The 26,693-nt window shown below is 46.1% G+C and overlaps 1 protein-coding gene across 7 annotated transcripts in view; it reads left to right on the forward strand.

Annotated features, from left to right (window-relative positions):
- Positions 1 to 26,693, forward strand: part of LTBP1 (latent transforming growth factor beta binding protein 1) — a 941,660-nt gene that overhangs the window by 412,660 nt on the left and 502,307 nt on the right. For all 7 annotated transcript variants that reach the window (XM_033937066.1, XM_033937071.1, XM_033937073.1 and 4 more), the window contains exon 5: positions 4,753 to 4,920. In XM_033937066.1, the coding sequence (XP_033792957.1) occupies positions 4,753 to 4,920 (168 nt within the window). The remainder of the gene's footprint in view (positions 1 to 4,752; positions 4,921 to 26,693) is intronic.

Genomic DNA, 26,693 nt, shown 5'->3' on the forward strand with positions numbered 1-26,693 from the left:
TCCTTGAATCGGGCAGCACTAGTTTGCGCTACTGTCTTAGACTTTAGGACCTGGGATTGGAGAGAGATGGCATCCTCAGTACTTTATAATGCAAGTGAAACGAGGATTTGGTCAGACTTTTGAAGGGTCTGCAGAAGAAAAATATTGTATAGGCCGGGGACATGAGACAGCAGGAAACGGGAACTTTTCTTCCTTCTATTTTTGTGAATGGCAAGGCTGAGGATGTCGGAGAGTTCAGTTAAAATATATGCTTTATAAGAAAATATAATAATGTGTTTTATAAAGTTTATAAGCATTGCTGGTCTACCCGGTGAGGTGTTCCTAATGGTGGTGATGGTGGCGGCAGCGTGTCAATGTGTTGAGAGGAAGAGGTGGTCTGGGAATTCTGCTGAGCAAACTCCGGGCCCATTTCCACCCCCCAGTTAGTCCACTCCATTCAACTGGTTCACACACTGAGTGGGTCTTTGGGTGTTGTGCCTGGGTAGTTGTTTTGGGATTTCTTCCAGTGGTTTGTCAGTATCTCCTTCTGGTCCAAGGAAGGAAACTTTGTTAACCTTAGCATTGACCTTCAGAATATGTTTGTAACAGCGCTGCTTGTGTGGCATTAGGCTATGTAGTGATCAAAAGAAAAAAACAGACCTTTGCATATTTTTGCACTATATGAGGAGATTCACATTTCCTGCACAGCTAAGTCTGTATGAAGTTACCTTGTGCTGTATTTGACATCTAGCAAGGTCTCTGTTTGGAAGGAAAGATCTAAGCTTAAAAATGAAGTGGCCAGAAATTATGGTAAAAGCAGATAGCATTGCTGATTTTAAGAAAGGTTTGGACAAATTCCTGGAGGAAAAGTCCATAGTCTGTTATTAAAGACATGGGGGAGGTGTCTGCTTGCCCTGGATCGGTGGCATGGAATGTTGCTACTCTTTGGGTTTTGACCAGGTACTAGTGACCTGGATTGGTTACCATGAGAATGGGCTACTGGGCATGATGGACCTTTGGTCTGACCCAGTTAGGCTATTCTTATGTTATGTTCTCATCTGTAGGGGCCTTTGTTTTCACTTTTTATTTTAATGTATTTTTTTTCTGGGAACTTATCAGTGTTTGTTATAATGAAAGAGAATTAATGTGTGTGGAATGGGGGGGTGGGGGGTTACTAATTTCTTCAGCTAAATAATTAAATCCACCTCAACCAGACATAGGAGAACTCACGCACCATTCACACACCCTCCATTCAAAATTGTCAAAAGAAAAAAAACTGTTCGACAACCTCCTAACGCTCGACCCCCAACTCTACAACCTATTGACCTCGACCACAAACTACAAAACCTTCAAAAAAGAAATAAAAACCCTTCTATTCAAAAAACACATAAAACCAAACTAACACAATCAGAACTGTCCCAAGCATCACCTGCAATTACTCCATATGTACTTCTAATGTCATGACAATTCAGACATAATTTATGTTATGTTTGGATTAATGGTTACATATATGAGGTTCAATAAAAGAAAATTTTCAGTGCCTGTTTCTATTATGACCATTTATTTTTCATGGTGGGCCCCAGATGCCACATACCCTAGGTACGCCTCTGGTCAAACTTCTCCATATTTTTCTTCTCCAGTTTTGCTCTGCCTACAGAAACTTTGCTGGCTTGTCCCTACAATGGTTTCAACTTTGCTGTAATCCTAACATGGCTGTTTATAACACGACCACAGAAATCTGGATTTGCTTTGTACTATTGAGCAAGTAATCCAGTCATTTGATCATTGACTAGTTCATCAGTGCTGTAACTTGTCTGTTTTGATCACTAATGTCTCTCAAATATAACTCACATCTAATGAGATCCCTGACAATTAATAGTTCACCTACAGATCTCTTCTTAATACCACCAAATGATGTAAATGAGTCCAAACTTGTAGTATTGTTTTTCTTTTGCACATTTTCAATATTAGATTATCATTATGATGATGCTATGTTGAAAACCTGTGAACAGGGCTGGATTTAAGGATAGACAAAGTAGGCTAGTGCCTCAGGCTTGGAAGGTTCAGGGGGCCCGGTGCACTGATCTAATGACATTAACACATGGGCCATGCTGATGCCCCACTCTTGCAGCAACATGTTGAGAGTGGAAGTCATTAAGATCCATAGTTTATTGTTTTCTCAAGACTCACAGCATAGCAAAGAAGACCAGCTGGTGGCTACCCTTGAAAGAAAGAGGAGGACTTTACTTTGGAGTCTTCTGCTGTGCACTGCCTGTACTGCTACAGAATACAGGGGTGCACACTGCCCAGGCTGAGTACTTCAGATATGACCCATGTCTGACCTCGGGAGAGAGAAGTAACAGGAGTCACTGTTTCTTGCGCCTGTGCATATGGCTGAGCCACATGGAAGTGAGCCAAGCAGAAAGGAGTTGCTTGCTTTAGGAGCCAGGAAGTATCAGATATGAAATGAACAAAGAGACTACCTTAGGGGAAACAAAAGTGAGCTGGGGGTAATTTGAGTCTGGGTAAGAGGTGTGTGACCTTGAAACTTGGAAGGAGAAAGAATATGAGCTGGGGAGGCTGGCTAGAGTGATCTGAGAGGGTACTAAGCCTGGGAGGGGAGCAACATGATCAGGTGGCCTGCTGTCTTCCAAATGGCAGGCCTTACTCTTCCCGGTGTATTGTGGGATGCATTGTGGATGGGCCTAGGGCTGTATTAGCCTAGATGCCTAAGGCCTGCCCATAGGAGAGGCCTTAGGCAACTGGGCCAATCCATCCCATGCGCCTAAGGTCCCACCCATAGGAGGGACCTCAGGCAACTGGGCCAATTCTGGTTGGCCCAGTTGCCTAAGGCCCCTCCTATGAGCAGGCCTTAGGCACTTGGGCCAATCAGGCCCTAGGCCTCTCCCCAGTGCATCCAACAATGTACCAGGAAGGGGCAGGCCCACCATTTGGAAAATGGGCCAACAGAAAGGTTAGTGTGGGGGGCCAACGTAAAGGGTAGTGGGGGGGATTTGGGGGGGTGTATGGGGGCCAGTCTTCGGCAGGAGGGCTTGAGATCCTTCCTGCCGGTTCGGGGTTTTGTCGGGAGGAGGGGGATCATAAATGCGGCAAGAGAGATTAGGCATCTCTCCTGCCACGATCGTTGCGGTGGGGGGGGGGGTGCAGGTTGCCGGGGCTGCTGAGCTGATTGCGGCAGCTGCGATCAGCTTACCAGCCCCTATTCAGAACTTATACTTGTTTTGACTTGGTCTAAGTCAAAATGTATAAGTTCCGACTGGGCGATCCCCTAGACTTTTGGTTATACTTAGCCTACCTCCCGCCCTTTCCCCTCCTCTAAAAAGCCTCTTTTTGCTCTAGGTGTTCAGAGGCAGGGTAAAGGCCTAAGCTGGTTTTAGATACGTTTATAGTTTATATAGTTATAGTTTATTCAATTTTTGATTAAACGCCTTTTCGATACTACAAAGCGTTGTACAGAGTAAAAAGTATTAACATTTCACAAAAATGACGATGAAACATACTTTCCTATAGTAAACTACAGGAATACAGACCGTACAAACTGGGTAAATGTTGACCTATTTGCCATAGAAACATAAGGATAAGTGGGAAGAAATACACTTGTAATAGAAAAGTGAGAAACATTTAAGGGAAAAACATTTAGGACCAGGGGAACAGTATAAAATTAGTAGTTGAGGAAAAGTGGTTCAATTAAAAGCGTCGTTAAAAAGAAAGCACTTTAAATTGCTTTTAAAAGTTTTTAGGTTTTTTTTCCATTTTTATATACAAAGGAAGAGCGTTCCAGATTGTAGGGGCTGTAACAGAAAATGTAGTGGTGCGACGTGTACCAATGATTTTTAAAGAGGGAATATGAAGGTTATATTGAGAGATGGATCTTAGAGTTCTTGGGGGGTCGTATGGGATCAGCTTTGATTATCGGTACTTGGACGATTTAGGCCACTTTTTGAACGTTTGTTAAAAATTATGAGCCCCTTAGAGTTTGAAATATTGCTCTTTCACAGGATTTAACGTAATGCACATTACTTAGCATTTTAATACATATGAAAAGTTTTCATGTCCTTGGTACAGACCAGAAAAAAAACAATCAACTTTTGGCCCTTGTTAGCATTTTGCTCTGATTTAATTCCAGTCTTGATATAAATAGCTTACAGCAATAGACAGAAATCTATAATTTGTAAATTTGCAAGGAGAAATATTGCCAAAATGTTGTGAAAACACGGGCTTGAATAGATGCGTCAGAGGTTTACTCACTTCATGCTAGGGTGCCAGGAGATTTGAGACAGATGTTTTCAGACATGCCGCATGCTTAAAACATTTCCAGGGGTCGGGCTGCGCAGAGTGACTTAAATGGAGGAATGGCAAAAGTATGCAGGACAACATGAGTTAATTCACTCCTAGGTGCACAGCCGGCCTCTTTACATTACATCTGCCTGTCAGGGCTGGCTATTTAAACTGCTGTACCCTGAGCTTTGCTTTTTGTCTGCTGGTGAATGAAGTTCGACATTGTGATTATTAATCCTACTCCAGTGGTTTAACATTAGATGTGGTTTTGGAGTACATCCCGGAGTTCTGTATGCTAAGTTTCCTACTTCTGTTTCAGAGACACCATTGGATATCGAAAGGAAGAGCAGGAGGCTGCCCTCCTTTTAGAACTGATTTTTTTCTCCCCTCTCTGCTCTTTTTGTATGTCTAGGAAATCAATGAATACCATGCTGATTTGTTTGCTTTGCTTATTTTCTTTGCTTCCACTGACAGTGGGAAACCAAACTGGCCGCATCAAAGTGGTCTTTACACCCAGCATCTGCAAAGTGACATGTATCAAGGGCAACTGTCAAAACAACTGTGAGAAAGGGAATACAACTACTCTCATTAGTGAAAATGGCCATGCTGCTGACACCTTGACATCCTCCAACTTCCGAGTAGGTAAGTATGCAGAAATCGCAATAAAATAAAAATAGCACAGTGTGTTTAAAAAAAAAATTTCTAACAAGAGAAGTGAATTTTACTTGTCATAGGAGCATATTAACCCATGTTGTTACAGGTTGTTGTCTGTTTTAACCAAAATTAAAGAAATTGAAATTCCATTCTTTTGACTTCTCTCTTTCACTCATTCTTGGAGCTGTCTTTGCTGGTTCTTGAGTCAGTGGTGTAGCTTCAATAGGGAAGAATAAGGCAAATTTTACGATGGAAAATTGCAACCTGTATTATACAACTGCAGATAGGTTGTATAAGAACCCAGTAATGACACTGGTCCTAGGTTATTCCCCAAATGTGAACGCACAAGTGCAGAAGAATGTAGCTTTCTGGACTTTTTGTTTCAGGATATTTTCGTTTGTTTGTTTGACTGTGCTCGTTAGAGGTGCTTTCATCAGTTTATATAATTTCTGTTTCTAGCTCATAAAACAGATTTATAAGCCCCCAGGGCGGTTGCAATTAATATGTCATTTTACTGTAATTTCACAAGGCAGTTGGATTGCAGATGCATTCATACCTGTTTTATAAGCTAAGGATGGAATTTGATGGAAATATTAATAGCCGAGTAGAAATGTAATAACCTTGGTGAAATTGGTTATCATGCTTATAAGCTACTTTACTATTCAGTTCCATTTCATTGTAATCTGATCTCTGTTCAGGTACTTAGTCTGAAAAGCCTTGAAACTCTGCTTGTTACAGCATGCTTTGTACATCTTTCTTCTCTGGCATCCAACCAGCTGGTTTAGTATAGTTTGTATTGTATCTTTTACAGACAGTAAATAGTAATTTGTATTAGAAAAGAAAACTAGCATTCTTTGAGAGTAGTGAAAATATGCACCAATAATGTGTGTAATTATGTTGTTAACGGTAATAAAGCTGTAGTATTCAGAATTGCATACAATACTGAGTATATGATTGCACTGTGGATTGATAGAGGTCACTGCTACACACAGTGCTAAGGATGTCAATATATTGCCCACAGTAATTCCAGGGTCCTTGTCCTATGTAATAATTTGTTATTGTTAGTAGTACACACTTTTCCATAGCTTCATGGTCATAAAAGGTAAGAAACAGCAATATCTATCTATCTATCTATCCATCCATCATAACTTTTCCCTTTGTATATCATTTAGATACCCAGTTCTTCACTGAAGCAAGGTCCCCCTGCATATCCTTGCAATTTGCTTGTTTGTGTACTACACTGAATAATTTTGTCATCTGTAAATTTCATCACTTCACTTTTCTAGGCTGTCAGGGGGCAATTCTATAACATAGGCTCTAGCACGTGCACGTTATGTACATAAATATTTAGAATACCAGTACATATTCTTCTATATGTATACCTTTATATATATGCCAGTCTTCTACCTAACTACTATACTATGAATATACACGTATAGTATCTTGCTTGGTGTGTACTAGTGCTGCCCGATTCACGATTTGAATCAATTCACCGATTCACTTCGGGTGAATCGATTCAAATCAATTTAAAAACAAAAGAAAATCGGCCTCCCAATTCAGTGACTGACCCTCGCCCCCTAAAGCAGGATCAGCAGCACTGCCTCTTGCTGGCCGGCTGCTGTCGCTCTTACTTTAGAGGGCAAAGGGGGAGGGTCAGTCAGGAAGTGCTGTGGTGTCCGGCTTCCCCCCTGGCCTCTTACTCATCCATTTACCTAATGCCAGCAGCAGAGCAGCCTGCAGAGAGGATTGCTGGTACTTTAGCGATCCTTGCAGGTTGCCATAGGCCTCAGGAGCTGTCTTCCCTCTGCCGCGATCCTGCCTCTGATGACAGAGGAGGGGCAGGACCGCGGCAGAAGGAACACAGCTTTGAAGGCCTATGGCAACCTGCAAGGATCGCTAAAGTACCGGCGATCCTCTGTAGGCTGCTTCGCTGCTGACATTAGGTAAATTAATGTGCGGGAGGTCAGGGGGGGAACACGCAGGCCTTTTGGGAGGGGAGGGAAGAGAAACGGAAGGGGAAGACAGAGATGGAAGATGGATGGTTAGCCCGGAGAAAGAAGGAAACAACAAATGGGCAGGAGACCCTGGCAAGCAAGTTATCAGAAGACAACCAGAGCCTGGGACCAAAATGATTTGAATAATGACCAGACAACAAAAGGTAGAAAAAATAATTGTATTTTCTATTTTGTGATTACAATATGTCAGATTTGAAATGTGTATCCTGCCAGAGGTGGTGTTAGACCACGAACGTGAGCTAGGATTTAACAGAGAGAGGAAAAGTCTTTTTTGTTTGTTTATTTTGTATACACCACAGTGCCAGTGTGGGTAGGAGAGGGCAAATTGGGTGAAGAGGCTATAAAAGGGGTGAACAGGCTATAAAATAAACCCACCAGGATGTTTGAAAAAAAACATCCACTTAGGCAGGAAAATCGAATCGAAAAATTGATTCAATTGGCTGAATCGAATCGAATTTTTTTTTCCTGAATTGGGCAGCATAAGTGTGTACTGTATATGCTTCAACATAAACCGAGATTTTTGGGCCCAAAAAATGGCCCACAAATGGGGGTCTTGGTTTATATTCGAGTCTACACTTGTGTACTTCTCTAACTATTTTAGTTTAAAAAACATAAAAATCTAAATCTACCATGGTCTGACTGTGGGGAATAGTCACGGGACAGGGGCAGGCCTGACATGCAGTCAGGCAGCTAATTTCCCTTGGTTGCGGCTGCGGCAATCCTTCATGCTGTTTGCCGGTTACTGGAAGGAAGAGAAAGTGAGGAGTCAGTAGCACATCCGGATTGTGAGTGGCCCCACCTTCATCCTGGCCTTGCTAAACCTTCTGACAATAATGAAGCCTGATGCCATGGGTGCCTTCTCTTTTGCCAAATTTCTATAGGCTCTGCCGATTTCGATCCTGCCCCTCAAAATCAGGAAGTAACTTCAGAGGGGGGTGGGATTGAGATGGCAGAGCCTATAGCAATTTGGCAAAGGGGAAGGCCCTCGCAGTATCTGACTTCATTTTTTCCAGACAGTTTAACTGGATGTGCCCCTGACTCCTCACTCTCCCCTCCACCTGGCAGCTGGCAAATAGCATAGAAGACCACTGCAGCCGCCGTTGGGAGGAATCAGCTACATGCCTGCATGTCGGACCTGCCCCTGACCCGTTACTCCATTCCCCAGAGCCCCCAGTAGGTAGTGTTGAAAGAAGCAAATGAAAAAAGGTGACGGGGAGAGATTTTAGATGGAGTTTAAGGGAGAGAGAGAGATGAGGTGTTAGAGGAAAGAGGGGGGAGGATGTGCTGGAAGGAGGGAGCAAGACAGGATAGAAGAGTGAAAATAAAGGGGGAAAGAGAAAACGGGAAGATGCTGGAAGGGGGGAGAGAGGGAAGAGTTAACAAAAAAACTGGAGAATAATAGGATGAGGGAGATGGAAGGCTGTAAATAGAAGCAGATAGAGATGCAGAAAAATAAATGGAGAAAACTGAATGGAAACGGTTAGTCAGAGATGGATGTAGGAGAGGAAGTAAAGACAGGAAGGAGAGAAGAGACAGATAGACTGCAGACCCTGGAAAGAAAATTAAGAAAAGACAGAAGAAAGCAGAAACTGGAATAAACATAAATTAAAAAGGCCAGACAACAAAGGTAGAAAAAAAAAGAATTTAAATGTGCACTGCTTTCTTTTTCTATTCTAAAGTGTACAGTGCTGTTTCTCTTTCTCTGGTGTTGAACTGCATATCTTACCAATCTTGAGGTTTAAGTTTGATTTTTGTCTACATTTATTGAAATTTGTGGTTGCTTGTAGTTGCGTTTTCCTATGTAGGGGCCTTGTTGTGATAGGGATCCGGAAGGTTCGCCCCCCACATTTCGCCCCCAGCAATTCGCCCCTCACATTTCGCCCCCCACATTTCGCCCCCAGACACATTTCGCCCCCACACATTTCGCCCCCGCACATTTCGCCCCCCGGATGTTTCGCCCCCACACATTTCGCCCCCGCACATTTCGCCCCTGAGTGTCAGACTATTCCTCTCGCAGGCGATTTCTTTGCCGACACGACGGCGCTCTCGATGAGGGAGAGGACGGTGGGGGCGGCCCGCCCGGAACTTGCATGCGGGTCCGCCCGCCTTAGAGTGCTGCGCCTTCTTGCCGATCGGCTTTCTGCCCTCGGCGTTTTTTAAACTTGTTGCCGGCTCTCCCCGCGTGGAGCTGGTGCAGGAGGGGGGGTGCGGCTTGCAAGGAGTCGGGGCGTCGGCCGCGCCGGCTTTCAGGGCCGCCGACTCCCTCCTCCCTGGCCGCAGGTTGCTTTGCCGTTCGGGGTCGGCTAATCGTTGGGGGGGGCGGCACCTCTGCCCAGGCCGCGGGCCGCGTGTGAGCCAGCGGCTCGCGGCACCGAACAACTCTCTTCCTGGCAACTATATGAGCGGGGCGGGTCGCCCCACACGTGCGGGCTGGTCCGCCTGCCCGGGAGCGTCGGATCGGATTCCTACCCTTAGCCGGTAGTCTTCCCTCCTCTCATACCGCGGGCCGCGTTGGAGCCAGCGGCCCGCGGCGCAAAAACGCACCGTACCGGCGCTCCCCTCCTCCCGGCCGGGCCGCTTGGGGGCTCCTTCTCCCCCTCCGGCACCAATGGCCGACCGCACCAGACCGGCGCTTCCTTCCTCCCAGGCCGTGAGCCGCGTAGGAGCCAGCGGCCCGCGGCAAAAAACGCATTAGACCGGCGCTCCCTTCCTCCCAGGCCGCGAGCCGCGTTAGGGCCAGCAGCTCGCGGCGCAGAACGCGCGTGCCGGCGCTCCCCCTGTAGCGGCTGGCGGCGCCGACCGCAGCGGACCGGCGCTCCCCTACTGCCGGGCCGCGGGCCGCGTTGGGGTTGTCTGCTCGCGGTGGCGTTCGGGGTCGGCTGGTCGTTGGGGGGGGCCGCGCCTCTGCGCGGGCCGCGTTTGGGCTGGCGGCTCGCGGCGCCGAGCGACTCTCTTCGCGCTGGGGGGCGGCGCCGGCGTTCGGGGGCGCATCAGCATACTCCCTGACTCCTTAAAAAAAAAAACCGCTACAAATTCAAAGTGCACAGCTGGCGGCCCTGCAGCTGACTTCCCCACACCTGCTCTCTCCCCCCCCCCCCGATCACTATTATTTTAAATGTTATGGCAGCCACGGCGCTGTATCCATCGGAGGAGACTTCTAACCTCGGCCTGCCCCGGAACTCTTCCTGCAACAGCAACTTCATGGCCGAGGTTAGAAGTCTCCTCCGATGGATACAGCGCCGTGGCTGCCATAACATTTAAAATAATAGTGATCGGGGGGGGGGGGAGAGAGCAGGTGTGGGAAAGTCCGGAGCTGCAGGGCCGACATTAGAGGCAGTGAGAACAGCCAGCTGTGCACTTTGAATTTGTAGCCTGCCGTCGTGTCGGCAAAGAAATCGCCTGCGAGAGGAATAGTCTGACACTCAGGGGCGAAATGTGCGGGGGCGAAATGTGTGGGGGCGAAACATCCGGGGGGCGAAATGTGCGGGGGCGAAATGTGCGGGGGCGAAATGTGTGGGGGCGAAACATCCGGGGGGCGAAATGTGCGGGGGCGAAATGTGAGGGGCGAATTGCTGGGGGCGAAATGTGGGGGGCGAAACTTCCGTGAACCGTTGTGATATATGCCTCACAGATATTTGTATTATGATTAGTGACTTACGAGATAGCTGATGGAGAGATAGCTGATTGGCTCACCATAATAACTCAAATTTCTAACCTTGGTTTATATTCGAGTTAACCTTTTTTCCACCTTTTTGAAGGGAAAAAAGGTTACCTCAGTTTATATTCGAGTATATACGGTATTTGCATGTGCTCATACAAAGGAACAGAACATGGACAGAGTTCATAGTTAAGCATGTATCTTATACTATATTTTCTACATATCTCCAGGATGGTGCCAAACTTTTAGGTACATATGTACATGGCTAGATTAGTATTCTACCGTGTTTCCCTGAAAATAAGACAGTGTCATATATTAATTTTGGGCCCAAAAAACACACTAAGTCTTATTTTGGGGGATATCTTATTTTTTTAATGTACATGATCATCTCTCCCTTCCTTTCCTTCATCCCAGTTCTTCCTCTTTCCTTTATCTCCTCCACATGTGCAGCATCTTTCTTTCCCTCTCACCCATGCCCTTGTGCCTTCCCTCTTCAGCATCTTTCTATCCCTTCCTCCCTCCCTCCCATCCCCCTGTGCAGTAGAACCCTTGACCAGCTTCTATCCTTCCCTCGTGCACCAGAACCCTTACCCAGCTTCTATCCTTCCCTCCCATCCCATCCCTTGTGCAGCAGAACCCTTGCCCAGCTTCTATCCTTCCCTCCCTCCCATCCCATCCCATCCTTCGTGCAGCAGAACCCTAGCCCAGCTTCTATCTTTCCCTCCCTCCCATCGCTTGTGCAGCAGAACCCTTGAGCACCCCCCCACCGCGCAGCTGACCCCTTACTGACCCTCCTATCCGAACTCCTCCGACCACGAGCCCTACATATCTAATGTACTTAATATAAGCCCTAGTCCCTGGATTTGCTGGCAGAAGCGTTTCCCCCCGTCCCCCTCTGACGCCAACCTCCCACCATGCAGCTGAACCCCTGCTGACTAGTGCTGCCCGTGATTCAGCGTATTGAATCGATTTTCCAATTTGATTTGATTTTGCTGTCCAATTAGGTGGTTTTTTTTTTTCAAATGTCCTGTGGGTTTATTTTATAGCCTCTTCACCCCCTTTGCTTTCTCCTAACCACACTGGCGCTGTGGTGTAAACAAAATAAACAAACAAAAAAGACTTTTCCTCTCTCTGTTAAATCCTAGCTAACGTTTGCAGACTAACACCAGCTCTGGCAAGATACATGTTTCAAATTTGACATATTGTAATCACAAAACAGAAAATAAAATTATTTTTTATACCTTTGTTGTCTGGTCATTATTCAAATCTTGTTGGTCCCAGGTTCTGGTTGTCTTCTGATAACTTGCTTGCCAGGGTCTCCTTCTTTCTTCTTTCTGCATGCTAGCCATCCATCTACCATCTCTGTCCTCCCCTTCCGTTTCCCTTCCCTCCCCAGGAGGTCTGGCATCTTTCCTTTTTTTCATCTCCCTCCACAGATCCACCTTTTCTTAACTTTCTTTTCATCCAGCATCTTTCCCTCCTTTCCCACCACCACAGGGTCCACCATCTCTCCATTTCTTTTCCCAACTACCCTCCTACAGAATCTCTATCCCTCCTCCACACCATCCCTTGTGTCCAACTTCTCTCCCTTTTTGTTTCATCCCTCCCTTAATCCCATTGTCTTTCCCTCTCCTCTATTTTCAGACCCATTATTTATTCCCCCCCAAAGTCTGGAGTATGCACGTCACTTTGAAACCCCCCCCCTTCCCTTCTTCCCTCCGTGTACTTCTACACTAGGGCCCTCCTCCCCTGAAGGTCTGTCCCCTCCTGAAGGCCTGCTCCTCCCCCCTGAAGGCCTGCACCCCACCTCTAAAGGCCTACCTGTCCCCCCTGAAGGCCTGTGCCACCATCCCTGAAGGCTTGTCCCCCCCCTTAAAGGCCCGTCCCCCCCCTTAAAGGCCTGTCCCCCCTTAAAGGTCTGCATCCCACTCCTGAAGGCCTGCCTGTCCCCACGAAGGCCTGTCCTACCCTTGAAGGCCTGTCCCCCCCCTTGATGGCCTGCATTCCCCCTGAAGGCCTGCCTGTCCCCCCCTTGAAGAACTGTCCACCCTTAAGGCCTGCCCCCCCTTGAAGGCCTATCTCCCACCCTTGAAGGCTTGTTCCTCGCTTAAAGGCCTGCATCCCACCCCAGAAGGCCTTCCTGTCCCCCTTGAAGGCTTGTCCCCCCTTAAAGACCTGCATCTCACCCCTAAAGGCCTGCTACCTGTCCCCCTGAAGGTCTTCCTGTCCCCCTTGAAGGCTTGTCCCCCCCCTTAAAAGCCTTCATCCCACCACTGAAGGCCTTCTGCTTGTCCCCCCTGAAAGCCTGTCCCACCCCCCACCCCGAAGGACTGCTCACCCCCCCCCCCGAAGGCCTGCGTGTTCCCCATGGCCTCCCACTGGTGACCGGCTTCCCCCCTGGCCTCCCTGCACCCTTTGAGGAGCAGCCTGCAGACCAGATTGCGGTGCTTGCAATCTTTGCACTGCTTCGGAGCTATTTCCTCTGCTGCGGTCCCGCCCCTCCTCTGACGTCAGACGCAGGATCGTGGCGGAGGGAACAGCTCTGAAGCAGTGCAAAGATTGCTAGCATTGCGATCTTGTCTGCAGGCTACTCCTCAAAGGTAAATGGTACAGGGAGGCTGGGGGCGGAAGCGGGAGGCCATGGGGGGGGGGGAAACGGACGCCAGGGGGGAAACCGGACACCAGCACTTCCCGACTGACCTACCTCCTCCCCCTCTAAAGCAGGTGCGGCAGCGGCCAGCCAGCAAGAGCAGCACTGCCGCTCCTGCTTTAGGGGGTGAGGGGGGATCAGCCAAATCGGGAACCGATTTTTTTTTTTGTTGCTTTGAATCGATGAAAATTGATTTACCCGAAGTGAATCGGTGTACCGATTCGAATCATGAATTGGGCAGCACTACTGCAGACATAAGAACATAAGAACATAAGAAATGCCTCCGCTGGGTCAGACCTGAGGTCCATCGCGCCCAGCAGTCCGCTCACGCAGCGGCCCACCAGGTCCAGGACCTGTGCAGTAATTCTCTCTCTATACCCCTCTATCCCCTTTTCCAGCAGGAAATTGTCCAATCCTTTCTTAAACCCCAGTACCGTACGCTGCCCTATAACATCCTCTGGAAGCGCATTCCAGGTGTCCACCACACGTTGGGTAAAGAAGAACTTCCTAGCATTCGTTTTGAATCTGTCCCCTTTCAACTTTTTCGAATGCCCTCTTGTTTTTTTATTTTCTGAAAGTTTGAAGAATCTGTCCCTCTCTACTCTCTCTATGCCCTTCATGATCTTGTAAGTCTCTATCATATTCCCTCTAAGTCTTCTCTTCTCCAGGGAAGAGAGACCCAGTTTCTCCAATCTCTCAGCATATGAAAGGCTTTCCATCCCCTTAATCAGTCGTGTCGCTCTCCTCTGAACTCTCTCGAGTAATGCCATATCCTTCTTAAGGTATGGTGACCAATACTGGACGCAGTACTCAAAATGCGGACGCACCATTGCCCGGTACAGCGGCAGGATAACTTCTTTCGTTCTTGTTGTAATACCCTTCTTGATTATACCTAGTATTCTATTCGCTCTCTTAGTGGCCGCTGCGCACTGTGCCGTCGGCTTCATTGTCATGTCCACCATTACCCCCAAGTCCCTTTCTTGGGTACTCTCATTCAATAACATCCCTCCCATGGTATAGCTGTACCTCGGGTTTCTGATTCCCACATGCAATACTTTACACTTCTCAACATTGAACTTCATCTGCCATCTCTCTGCCCATTCCCCTAATTTGTCCAAGTCCCTTTGCAATTTTTCGCAGTCCTCCTTTGTCCAAGCTCCACTAAATAGTTTGGTGTCGTCCGCAAATTTTATTATCTCACTCTTCGTTCCTGTTTCTAGATCATTTATGAATATATTAAATAGCAGCGGCCTGAGCACCGAGCCCTGCGGAACACCACTCGTGACCTTCCTCCAGTCTGAGTAGTGGCCCTTCACCCCTACCCTCTGTTTCCTACCCGCTAACCAGTTTCTGATCCATCTATGCACATCTCCGTCCACCCCATGGTTCTTCAGTTTCCGGAGTAGACGTTCATGAGGCACCTTGTAAAAGGCTTTCTGGAAATCTAGGTATATGATGTCTATGGGGTCTCCTCTGTCCATCTGTTTGTTAATTCCCTCGAAGAAGTGCAATAAGTTGGTCAGGCACGATCTCCCCCTGCAGAAACCATGTTGGCTGGTTATCAGAAGTTCGTGTTTTTCAAAATGTTCATCGATTTTTTTTCTTTTGAAAAACACGAACTTCTGATAACCAGCCAACATGGTTTCTGCAGGGGGAGACACTCCATCCTTCCCTCCCATTTGACCCCCGCCAACCACGAGCCCTACATACCTCCCTCCAGAGCAGCATCGGGCCGGCAGCACTCTAAGCAGGCTGCTTAGCAGCCTTCTCCTGCAGTGGAATTCCCTCTGCCGTGTTACTGATGACATCATCAGTGATGCGGCAGAGGGAATTCCCCAGCGGGAAAAGGCCACAAAACAGCCTGTTTAGAGTGCTGCCGGCCCAACGCTGCTCTGGAGGGAGGTATTTAGGGCTCATGGTTGGAAGGGTTCAGATGGGAGGGAAGGATGGAGGGTGAGTGGGAGTTCGGCTGCGTGGTGGTGGTGGGGCGCTGCTACCGGCAAATTGAGGGACTAGGGCTTATTTTGGGGGTAGTGCTTATATTAAGACATACCCCCAAAATCATGCTAGGGCTTATTTTCGGGGAAACACGGTACAAAGGAAAGTAGGTGCCTACATGCCTTTACATAATAGGCTACTACCAGATGTCCTGTTATAGAATTGCCCTTTTAATGCATAACAAAAATAAAACTGGTCACAGTACAGAACCCCTAAGGCTTAGAGCCTAAGCCATTCTTCTTTTTTCATCAAACTGATCATTTAATTCTACTTTTTCCTAGCCTTTAACTGTAGAATATTGCCTTTCAATATTCCCGCTAAGCAGTGTTGAGCTGCTTAAGAGTCTTCCACCAACATTCTTGCTAATTGCAAGTGGTGATTTCATTATTGCAGTTTCAATCAGGAGGGACAGGCAGGTTGTGAGGGAACTGTCTTTCTCTCGATTTTGAAAGTGGGATGATATAGCATCTTCCCTACTAGCAGAAATGTTGGCAGAGGACTCTTTCAAGGCTCTACACTGCTTAGAAGAAATATAGATTGCCTACCATGAATTTTTAAGTTCTTTAAGAAGAACTTTCTCAAATGGCTTGTTCATTTCCCCATGTGTCACAGATCGGTCCCTTTAGATACACTGAGTGCGGTGAATGCTTCTCTTGGGTCTATCTTACAATCCCTGGTGATCTAAGGGTAGGGTTACCAGATTTCCGCTTTGAAAAGAGAGGATGCCTTGCCCCGCCTGTCCGCCCCCAGTCCTGCCTCATTCTGCCTCCGGCTCTGCCCCGTTCCTCCCCCCAACCCCCCCCACACACACACATACAAACCTCCCCAAGCTTGAAGGGCCACATTTGGAAGCCTTCGTGCATGCGTGGATGTTGCCACAATGACATCACACGCATGTGTGTATGACAGCCGCGCATGCACAAAAGCTTCCAGACACAGCTTCCAAGCTCAGGACTTCCAAAACATGGACAAACTGATGGGCTTTGGAAATCCTTCCGTGCGCCCGGACAGTCCTCTAAAAATAGGACATGTTTGGGTTTTCCCTGATGTCTGGTAACCCTATCTAAGTGTATAGTCAGTTGCTGCTGCCCATGCAGGTTCTGCTTTCAATGTGGTTCCTGCCCAAGCTGGTTCTGCTCTCAAAATAGCTCACATGACTTCCCATGGTAGTCTCAAGAGACTGCTGCAAGAGGTCACAGCAGCCATTTTGAGCCGACATGGGCATGTCCAACTGGGGATTACTTCTGCTCTGACTACACCACTAGACCACTAGTGATTGTAAGGTGTGTGTAGGGCTACTCTTTCCATTATTTTTTTTTGTGTATAATGCAATTGAAAGTAAATGCAGTTATGATCATGCATAGTGGTTTATATCTCTCTCTCTCTCTCCCGCTGTCTTTTTTTCTGTCTGTCTCTCTCCCTGGTCCCCTTTGTCTGTCTGTCTTTCTGTGTCTCTCCCTGCCCCTGTGTCTTTCTTCTTTTCTTTCTGTCTCCCTTCTGCCCGCTGTCTGTCTTTCTTTCAATCTATCTGTCTCTCTCCCTGCCTTCTATGCAGCAGCATTTCTCTCCCCCCACTTCCCTATGCAGCAGCCACAGCAGCATTCCCTCCCCCTACATTTCCCTGTGCAGCAGCATTTCCCCCACCCTATTTCCCTGTGCAGCAGCAGCATTTCGATCCCCCCCACTTCCCTGTGCAGCAGCCACAGCAGCAGCATTCCCTCCCCCTCCATTTCCCTCCCCCCACACCACTTCCCTGTGCAGCAGCAGCGTTTCCCTACCCCTCTTTCCCTTCCCGAGGTCTGGCCGGCTCCCTTAGTCCCTTGCTGCCTCCCCCCCTTCCCTTCAGGCGGTCCTGACAAACCTGCCGACTCCAGCAGCGTCTGCAGTACTCTACACACGCTGCTTTGGGGCCTTCTACTGCCCTGATTTACTCTGGCACGTCCCTGATGACATCATCAGAGACGCATCAGAGCAAATCAGGGCAGTAGAAGGCCTCGAAGCAGCGTGTGTAGAATGCTGCAGACACTGCTGGAGTCGGAACGTTTGGAGTCGGGACCACGGGAAGGGAAGGGGGGCAGCAAGGGACTACTTGAGCCAGTCAGATGTCGGGAAGGGAGGGGAGGGTCAGACAGCGAAGAACTTACTTTTTTTAAGTTTAAAGATGTCGCCACGGCTCCTCTTGATCCCCGCCAGCATCGGAAGCCTTCTCCGACGCTGGTGCGGCTCGTGAGAGGAGCCAACACCGCGATCTTGTAGAGAGCAGGGAGTCCAGCGCTGGCGGTCAGTCCTGCCTGTGAGTGTATTTAGGTGCTGTAAGGCTGGGGACTCGCACATGCGCACTCCTGCGGCCACAGACCTACTGATCACAGATCAGAGATCACGGAAGCACGCAGGTAAGAGTGCGCATGCGTGGCTAGGATTTTATTATATAGGATAAAGTGCTCCAAATAAATGCTTTTGATACAAAAGTTTAGCAGGAATTTGCCTATAAATTTGGGATGATAAACTCTGTAGGAATTAACCTGTCTGTGGAGATATGACATAAGAAAAAAAGAATAGCCTTACTGGGAGAGGAACTACCTGTATCATTGGAGTAATCGAAGGGACTGTTTCCTGCTCCTGAAAGGCTCAGCAGTTCTTTTTACCATCTTGAACTGTGGCAATCCATGGTGCTGCTCTTCCAACAAGCACTGGAGGAGATGGCTGACTGACGTTATCTGGGTCCATCTCTTTCATGTGAAAAGGATACTGTGGTGCATGGCTGCAGGGCACAGCCGTGGGGCATGGCCAAAGGGGCATGCCCTAAGGACATGCAAGGCCCCTTGGGAGCCCCTTGGAGCCATGGTGAGCCACAACAAGCCAAGAGGTATTGGGTGAGAACTTTTTAATGTATTTTTCTTTCCCCATATGGTATTAAAAGCTCGATTCATGTTTCAACCGGCTCTATGGACCGGTATCTGATGCCGTCTAATGTGATGTCAGCACCAATAAAAGATGCTGACTCACTATCGGGGCGTCTCTCAGCCTCTTGGACAGAACTCCTCCTCCCCCTCCTATAGGATCAAATGGTGTGGGTACCGAACAAGTTTCTATTGTCTCTCCAGGGGAGTCCATAGACTCACAGATATCCTCTTTGATAACTTTTAGAGAGATGCCTAAAATCATTCATTTGCACAAGGACCGTGCTGTAGAGCAAGGAACCCAAGAGACCCCACAGGATATTTCCTTAAAAGACTTGTGGATAATACATTTCACAGTTGAGGGGTTGTTGAAATCAGTGGTAAAACAAAATGCAACATTTTCTCAAAAGGTTGTTCAGAAGTTTGAAAATATGGATTCTAATTTGAAAGTATGTATGTAGTTTATTTGATATACCGCTTTTTCCTACAATTATTGTTGGATCAAGGCGATTAACACTAGGTGCTTAAAACTTCCTTATCTTTCCAAAGATGCTCACAATCTAACTAAAGCACCATATTAAACATTTATTAACATAACAAAATAAATTAATGCTTCCATGGCATGCAAATTAGGGCATCTAGGGATTTTCTTGAAGAAGTGTTGAACCAATACAAAAGAAACAGTTATGGAAGCCGAAGGAGGGAAATATGAAGAATCTAAATGCAAACATCTATTAGATAAATGATTATTGATGACTGAAGCACAAGTCTCTACTTTGCAGAAGGTTTTGTCTTCTGCGGTTAAAGATTCCTATATTATATATTCCAAACTTGAATTAATGGAAAATATATATCGGTCAAGGAATCTGCAGTTTGTTAATTTCCAAATTACTCATTTACTATCTCTAGAAAATTTACTTCGGAAATATTTCAAAGAGATACTGAGTTGCCAAATGCAGATTCCCTACTTATTTCTAATTGTTACTATATCCCACAAAAAAAGAAGATTGTTTCAGAGCAAGGGGTAGTAGACCAGTTGGCTTCAATCGATTTTGACCTAACTAGATATTTAGAGGATTCACAGGATGTGGTGCAAACTAGGTCTACCCTGTTGTTGACTTGTGCTAGTGAAGTAGATAAGGCATTAATTATGAAAACATTTTAAAAACAAGAATACAAAATTCTGTGGTGATGTAGTATTAATATTTCCAGATGTGGTTAAAGTCACTCAGCTTGCCTTAGAAGAAAGGCATTTCTTTCATTGACGTCTAGAGTTTTGGCTTTGGAAGCCACTTTCTTTTTGAAATTCCCTTGCAAATGTATCTTAAAATTTCAAGAAAAGGAATTTGTTTTTTGGCATCCTATGCAGTTAGAACAATTTCTAAATCTACAGGAACAACAAAAGAAGTAACACTGACTTATTTAGGAGTTATTAATGAATCACCAGATTTTGCAGATCAAGACTTGATAAGCCTTTTTTTTTTCCTTCTTTTTTGGGTTTTTTTTTTCTTTTTCCATCAGAAATTCTATCTTGTTTAGCTTTGACTAATGGATCCTAAATTTCTAAAACTTTTCTCTGTATATAATTCAGGCTATATCCTCTCGTAATGTGGGCTAGATGGAAGTTTTAATTTATTTTGCTATTATGGATTTTATATGTTTGATGTAATCCATTCCTTACTGTTCCATGTAAATTGTATTGAAAATTATAAAGTAAGAAAAAAATAGCCTTACTAGATCAGACCAATGGTCCTTCTAGTCCGGTATCCCGTATTCGCAGCAGCCAACCCAAGTCACAAGTACCTGGCAAAAACCCAAATAGTAGCAGCATTTCATACTACTGTCCCATGTCTGTCTCAACAGCACACTATGGACTTTTCCTCCAGGAATTTGTCCAAACCTTTTTTAAAACCAGCTACATTAATTGCTCTTACCAAACTCTGGACACACGTTGCAGAGCTTAACTATTCCCTGAGTGAAAAAATATTTCCTCCTATTGGTTTTAAAAATATTACTCTGTAACTTTGAGTGTCCCCTAGTCTTTGTAAATCTTGATGCAGTAAAAAATCGATCCACTTCTACCCATTCTACACCACTCAGGATTCTGTGGACTTCAATCATATCTTTCTTTAACTGTCTCTTTTCCAAGCTGAAGAGCCCTATCCTTTTTAGTCTTTCCTCATACAAGAGGAGTTCCAACCCCCTTTATCATCTTGGTCGCTGTTCTTTGAACTTTTTCTAGTTCTGCTATATCTTTTTTGAGATAAGGAGACCAGAACTGAACACAATACTCAAGGCGAGCTTGTTTACCATTCCTTTTCTAATAATTACTAGCATCCTGTTTGCCTTCTTGGCCGCCGCCACACATTGAGCAGAAGGCTTCAGCGTATAGTCCACAATGACACCCGGATCCTTTTATTGAGCGCTGCCCCCCCCCCCTAAGGTGATCCCTAGCATCCCTAACTATGATTTGGATTATTCTTCCCAATGTGTATCACTTTGTATTTGTCCACATTAAATTTTATCTGCCATTTGGATGCCCATTCTTCCAAATTCCTAAGGTCTTCCTGCAGTTTTTCATAGTCCGCATGCATTTTAACAACTTTGAACAGTTTAGTGTCGTCTGCAAATTTAATCACTTCGCTCCTAATTCCAATTTCTAGATCATTTATAAATAAGTTAAATAGCACCTGTCCCAGCACAGATCCCTGTGGCACACCACTATTTACCCTCCTCCACTGAGAAAAATGGCTATTCAACCCCTGTTTTCTGTCCAATAACCAGGTCTTAATCCACAATTAAATATTGCCTCTTATCCCATTACTCTTTAATTTTCTCAGGAGCCTCTCATGAGGAACTTTGTTAAAAGCCTTCTGGAAATCTAGATACACTACATCAACTGGTTCGCCTTTATCCACATGTTTAGTCACACATTCAAAGAAGTCAAGCAAATTGGTGAGGCAAGACCTCCCTCGGCTGAACCCATGCTGACTCTGTTTCATTAAATCATGTTTGTCTACATGTTCCACAATTTTATTTTTATAATTGTTTCCACTATTTTGCCCGACACCTTGGTCATATTTCCTGAGTCTCCCCTGAAACCCTTTTTTAAAAATCGGCATAATTTTTGCCACCCTCCAATCTTCAGATACTGCAGATGATTTTAACAACAGGTTACACATCACTAACGGCAGATCAGCAATTTAATGTTTGAGTTCTTTCAGTCATTCCAAATGTGCAAAGTTAGTCATTGTAAAACCACTGTGGCTTTTAATTTCAGTTTTCATTAGCTGTGGTCCCTGTGTACGGAGGCTATTTTGCTTGGAGGTATAATATGGCCTTTCAATTTTTAAATTATATATAGTCTGTCTTGGATACTGTTTGGGTGATTCTAAGGAATTTCCAGGCTTTGTTGGGTATGATGAAGATGCAGTGTTTTAATCAAACTTGTGGCATTCAGAAGCTAGATTCCTTGAGATAACTGGCAGTGTTTGTTTTCAAGCAAAGGTACTGGTCAGCTTATCATGTTAGTAGGGAATTGATATTATAATGAAATTAAGGGCTCCTTTTACTAAGGTGCGCTAGGGCTTTAATGCGCGGAATAGCGCACGCTACATTGCTGCGCGTGCTAGACCTTAACGCCAGCATTGAGCTGGCATTAGTTCTAGAAGCGTAGCGCGCGGTAATTTCCTGCATGCGCTAAAAACACTAGCGTACCTTAGTAAAAGGAGCCCTAAGTTTATATATTCAAAAATAATTTGAGAAATGTATTTCTCTTGATTGTAATTTTTCAGAGCATATAGTCCTTGCATTCAGTAATGTCAATGGGCATTTTTATTCTGGATTATTCATCAGGTTGGTATAATGTCTGCAGTGTAAAGCAGTGTCTAGATTCCTATAACCTATTTTGGTAAGCATCTGTATCATGTTTGTCATTTAATCAGTTTTATAACTAAATACAAAATGGGAAACCTCGCAATGCTACTTTCTTCTTGTTACTTGTGCATAGTTTGAGTAAGCTTAAAAGCCGATAACCATTATTTTTTTTACATATTCTCCCAAAGTTCCTGCATTGACTTAGGAATGTAAAGTGCCAGACTTATTGAAGCCCTTATTAAAATGACTGTCCCTGATGTCAGCCTGTACTTGCATCTCCTGGGACTGCTGACTGCAAACTCTGACAATCCCCAGTGGTCCTCATTGGCTCACATTCAAACAAGCAATCTCTGTTTTTTTGGTTTTGGTTTTGACCATACCCAGACAAGAAGTTTCAGCCATACTTTCAGTTTCAGGGGTGTCAAACCTTTTGGCTTCCGTGGGCCAAACTGGAAGAAAAAATTTGTTTGGGGCCGCACAAACACTAACACTAGCTGATGAGCAAAAAAAACAAAAAAAAAGTTAAGCAGGTCCCAAATTTGCAATCACTAATAGCTAAGTGACGAGCAGTGTTTTTCAACCTTTTTACACCTGTGGACCGGCAGAAATAAAAGAATTATTCTGTGGACTGGCAAACTACTAGGACTAAAATAAAAAAAAACCGTTTCCGTCCCATCTCCGCGAGCTCGGTCCCTGCAAATCATCTGATTCCATCCACACAAGCCTCAGTTATGATTTTATATTGAATGTATTTATTAAAGTATAAAAAGAAACAATATTCTGTACAATTGTCATTTTATAAATACAAATAATACAGAGCAAGGATCAACAAAACCCCTGTCTCCCCTCCCCTTCACATATATCCCCCCCCCTACTATCAAGAAAACTGAACAAGCCAAATTATTACAGAATGCTGCACAGAAATATCATGCTAACAGAATACTGCAGTCACACATGACAGGAATAGTTTTAGGGGAGTGCAACTAGGGCAACTGCCCCCTGGTCAGAGAGCACCCTAAGCCAGCTGGAAGCTAAAGAAGCACTGCCTGGGCTTTGCAGTCCCCAGTTATGTCTAACACCAGCTCTAGCAGGATATATCTTTCAAATCTGATATATTCTAATCACAAAATAGAAATAAAATTATTTTTTTCTATCTTTTGTCGACTCTGGTTTCTGCTTTCATCTTCTTTTCACTCTCTTCTTTCCAGCGTCTGCCCTCTCTGTCTCTTCAATCCAGCATCTGCCCCTTCCATCCACTGTCTGTCCTCTCCCCCTTCCATATGGTCTGTCTTCTTTCTTTGCCCCTCTCCCCTTTCCATCCAGCCTGCGCCCCCTCTCTCCTTTTTACATGATTCATTCCAGCTTCACTGCTCTCTTCATTTTTATCTCTCCTACACCAGATCTACCATCGTTGTCCCTCTCTGCTTATTTTTCTGCTGACCCCTTCCCATCATCAATCTCTCTACTTTCTCATGCCTGTCTTCCCCCTTCCCCTCCTCTAATCTCCCTGCTATCTGTTTCCATCTCCCTTCCCTCCTCCTCCTGTCCAGCAGTAACTCTCTTCCCTTCCTCCCCTCCCAGCAGTATCTTTCCTTCTCCTTCCCTCCAGGTCCAGTAGCAGCTGTCCCTTTTTTCCCTTGCCCAGCTTCTTCCCAGACTCCTTTCCCTCCTCCCCTCCCAGCAGCATCTCTCCTTCTCCTACCCTCCAGGTCCAGTAGCATCTGTCCCTTTTTTTCCCTTGCCCAGCAGCTTCCCAGATTCCTTTCCCTCCTCCCCTCCCAGCAGCATCTCTCCTTCTCCTACCCTCCAGGTCCAGTAGCAGCTGTCCCTTTTTCCGCTTGCCCAGCAGCTTCCCATAATCCAACAGTGGCTTTCTCCCCTCCCAGCAGCTCTCCTTACTTCCCAGAGCAGCGATTCAGGAAGGCAGCCTCGGGTCCTTTGTTGGGTCGCGCCGCCTCTGAGGAAAAAGGAGGATGCATCATCAGACTCAGCAAAAGCCCCAAGGCTGCCTTTGTGAATTGCTGCGCTGGGAAGTAAGGAGAGCTGCAGAGAGGGGAAAAAGCCACTGTCGGAGGCTCCCCATGATCTCTCTGGCCCAGTGCGGACCAGATGAAAATAACTCATCGATCATGCCGGCCCTGCGCAGACCGGCAGGAAATTGAAGTTAGTCAATCTCGCCATCCCTGTGCAGGCTGGCAGAAATTTCCTGCGGACCAGCACCGGTCTGCGGACCAGTGGTTGAAGAACAGTGGACTAGAGGGTACCATTTAACATTTTTCTTCCTCCTCGTTTGACAATTATTTTACTGGCCCAATAGTAATGGTAACAGGCCTCCTACCTGCCATATGTTTCTCGAATCGAGTGCAGATGAGCTCACTTGGCCTGCAGCGGTGTTTAACAAACCGGCTACACTACTTTGACAGTCCTGATGCTCAGAGATTATTTTCTTATTTTTTGGTTTTTTATTTAAATTTCTTAATTTATCTGGAAAGGATGATTGCTACAAACTGATCTAACTTTAACTACTCCTCTGTTTTATTTTTATTTCATTTTTGTTATTTTGTTTTTTTCCTTTTTGTACTCTTAGAATGTAAAAAAATTGTTCTTATAGGTTCTTTAATCAGATTGTGAGCCTTCGGGACAGTTAGGGTTATTTTTCTAAGCACCTAATATTTGATTGCTTTATTGTTTGTGAACCGCTGTGAACTTCAGAGGTATTGGCGGTATACAAATAAAAACTGTATTGTATTGTAGAAGTTGTACGTTCTAATAATAAATTTTCATTAAAGGGACCCTGTGGAGAGGAACCCCAAAAAAGCAGTAATATTTACCCTGACTGAGCGATCCTCCACGTGCACCACTGACAGCGGGAGCAGACACAGGCTTCCTCATCCTCATCCCCTCTCTGTTGAGCAGGGATGCACGCTCTTGGTTCTCCCATTCACTTCTTTTACAGCTACAGTGAACCTCTTCAGAATGGGGATGTGGAATCCTGTGGCTGCTCCTGCTGTCAGCAGCGCATGTGGAGGATCGCTCAGTCAGAGTATTACTGCTTTTTTGGGTTCCTCTTTACAGTGTCCATTTAAAATTGTTTTTGATATTTTTTACTTTAATTTTTTTTTAGTAATGTCTCCTTTAATAACAGATCTAACATACATAACTGAGGTACAAGCCAATTGGAAATTTCATGTTATTAAAAATTACTTTTCCTTCTCAGTATGCAGCTATCCAAAATGTGGAAAATCAACCACCCATCTTCCTGTCTCTTTGTCTATACATCTTAGCTCCAATGCTAGAAAATTTACTTGCTACTTTTTGGCTTTCCTTGAACTGGGAAGTTTTTTAATTACACTGCTGTGTTGAGTGGGTCCTCACTTGTCGCATATTAAGTGCATGTAGCAGGGGTTCCAAATATCAGATTCAGTCACTTCCATGGTCCTCCCTAGCTCACTCATAATTTAAGATTTGGAGAGGGTGTGAGAGCTGAGTTTGGAGAGCCTTGGTGAACCTAATCCATAATAATAAAAGGCTAAGCGCGCATGCGCTGTCGAAAATCCGTTAGTCCTGGTGGCGTGATCTGTGCTTCTGTGCCAGTGCTCATGGCGCCTGCGCTAGCGCGTGTGCCAGTGACTCCACCCTCCCACTGCCGGTCCTCTTCAAAGCGGCCTGCTGAGGTTCGCCAGCCACTGTAGTGAACCTTGCAGGCCGCTCTAGCAAATCCAGGGAGGCAAAGGCGGGACAGAGGTTGCAATCGGCAGCGACTGCTGCTACTCCTCCAGCTGCTTAGCTCCTCTCCGCCGGCCCCGGCTGGCAGCCCCCTCTGCCCAGTCCTCTCTGCTCCGGTGGCCTGCACAGGAGAAGGAGCGGATGAAGCAGGGAGACTGTGCAAAGGGAAACAAGGGGGTTGACGGGACGGGAAGGGGAAAGGGAGGGGGAGGAAGCCGAGGAATCTCTAGCACCCGTTAATGTAACGGGCTTAAAGACTAGTACCTAATAAAGTGCAAACAAAGGGCTGGATTCACAAAGCAAACCGATCGTGTACCGATCAGTTTGTGACCCCTTTACAATCAAATTTCCCTCTGGCCCCATTCAATAACCTCTCCAGCAATCCGCTTCAAATCCGTGCATGCAAATGAGGAGAAACGCATGCAAAGTAGGCAGGGATTCACAACACACATTTCCCAATTTGACTGGGCTGGCTGATCAACTCCAGAAGCAACTGCTGGGGACCAGTAGTAGACCTTCTTTTCCTACTCTCCAGCGCCGCCCCGCTCTCTGCTGCCCCGATCTTGCTGCCTGCTTCAGGGGCTGCAGAAGCCCTGGGGCTGGGGATGCAACTGAAATTCCTCTCGCCCCCAACTGATCTCTGCTGCCTTCCCTGCAGTGCGAGCCCGCGGTGTGTAGCCCCGCTTTAAACCCACGGGCGCGCTCTGCAGGGAAGGCAGCTTCTTTTCCCACTCTCCAGCACTGCCCTGTTCTCTGCCCTGCTATCTTCTGCCCTGATCTTGCTGCCTGTTTCAGGGGCTGCATAAGCCCTGGGACAGGGGGGAGAGCAGTGCCTGTTGGCTCCCAGACTAATCTCTGCTGCACTGCGCCTTCCCTGAAGTGCGAGCCCGCGGGTTTAAAGCGGGGCTGTACGCCGCAGTGCAGCCTCGCTTTTAACC

The sequence above is a fragment of the Geotrypetes seraphini genome, chromosome 3 (genome assembly GCF_902459505.1).
Source record: "Geotrypetes seraphini chromosome 3, aGeoSer1.1, whole genome shotgun sequence".
NCBI lineage: Eukaryota > Metazoa > Chordata > Amphibia > Gymnophiona > Dermophiidae > Geotrypetes > Geotrypetes seraphini.